At 39.8% G+C, this 1,482-nt stretch overlaps 1 protein-coding gene across 1 annotated transcript in view; it reads right to left on the minus strand.

The window, feature by feature from the left end:
- Positions 1-465: 465 nt before the first annotated feature.
- Positions 466-1,482, minus strand: part of LOC109238147 (trihelix transcription factor ASIL2-like) — a 6,657-nt gene continuing 5,640 nt past the window's right edge. The window contains exon 3 of the mRNA XM_019404583.1: positions 466-837. Coding sequence (XP_019260128.1) covers positions 830-837 — 8 coding nt within the window. The 3' untranslated portion in view covers positions 466-829. The remainder of the gene's footprint in view (positions 838-1,482) is intronic.

Below are 1,482 nucleotides of genomic sequence, written 5' to 3' on the forward strand. Positions count from 1 at the left end.
CCCCCCCCCCCCACACCCCAAGTTACCCGAACTCTCAGTCTAAAACACTTCCACAATTCCACTGTCAAGGATTCATGTTACATCAGCAATGGTTTCTCATCAAGATTCGTCAGCTAACTATATGCAGTAGTAGTCACCCATGAAGGATAAATGTTCAGTTATTGCAGGATTAAATCTAAGACCATTTGGCTGCCCGTGAGAAGTCGGTACATATTTGCAACTACAGTACAAAGAAGCAAAGTTCCTGTAATAGTTACTCGTGAGTGCCCACGGTTGCTAGTTGAAATGATCCACTGATGTGCCATGACATAGAAACCTGCCATAGTTTTGTTGTTGCTGCTGCCCCAACAACAATACCCCAGAGGCACAGAAGCCTGGGTTATAATAGACCCCCATCAGTCCTTTCCTCAATGATGTAAACCACTAGTCAACTGCTTACAAGCAAGCAAACAATGGCCTGCTTAATAGAGCAGCAAATAATGGAAGTACGTACCATTGATCATTCAAGAGAAAGAAGCATCAAGGCAGTTGAATGTTAAACGCAACCTCAATACTCCGTGTTCCTACAATATTGCAGACTGTTCGTAAAAGCCCAGCTATTCATAAAACATTGAGTAATACGTTCACCCCAATAAATACTACTACAGCTAATGTTTTAGCACATCAACATATCATCTACATAAACACAGCAGACCCAAATACAAACACATTAATCTTGGTTTCCTGAGCTTCTGTTAACTGCATGAATAATTTACAAGCAACTTCGGGTGACTTCAGCCCTTGGTCAGCAGCACTAGCCTGCCCTAATAGATGTAACTGCTGCAGATAACTATTTTCCTGTGAAAAGTACATGAAGGTTAGCGATGGAACACCTTTCTAGAAAATAAGCAAGTAAAACTCAAGTGTATAGCAACATCGACATCATTCAACAATACAAACACATCCCACTTCCAATCATTAGGTAAAGACCAAAAGTAAAGAGAGAGATTTTCTTACCCACAAAAAAAGAAGGGGGAATATAATAAAGCAAATAGAGAAATAGTTCAGTGTGTCATTTTCGTGTCAGAAAGAGAGGGAAGGAGATAGAATCCTATGCTACAAAAGTATTGCAAAGGTAATTACTGTTTCCAAGTCAAAATTCATACATCCTGTTCCTCAGGTGGCACAATACCATGTACAAGAAGACATAGAACCTCATACTCTTACCCTGGCAATACGCACAATACACACCATATGACAATTTTGTATCCGGAATTTTGGCAATTAGTCATAATTATTTTCAATATAAAACATAAAATTACAGGCTCTGCAACACAGGGATGGATAACTATATTCTCAAGTAACCATAGCTTATCCCATATGTCTTCTTCCTTTCTCAGTCTTGTGCACTTACTGGAAGAAAGAGGTAAAACAATTAAAACAAACAACATCATCAAAAAGGATGACAACAACTTGACCCCCCCCCCGACCCCCAACCCCAAC

The sequence above is a fragment of the Nicotiana attenuata genome, unplaced genomic scaffold (assembly GCF_001879085.1).
Source record: "Nicotiana attenuata strain UT unplaced genomic scaffold, NIATTr2, whole genome shotgun sequence".
Lineage (NCBI taxonomy): Eukaryota > Viridiplantae > Streptophyta > Magnoliopsida > Solanales > Solanaceae > Nicotiana > Nicotiana attenuata.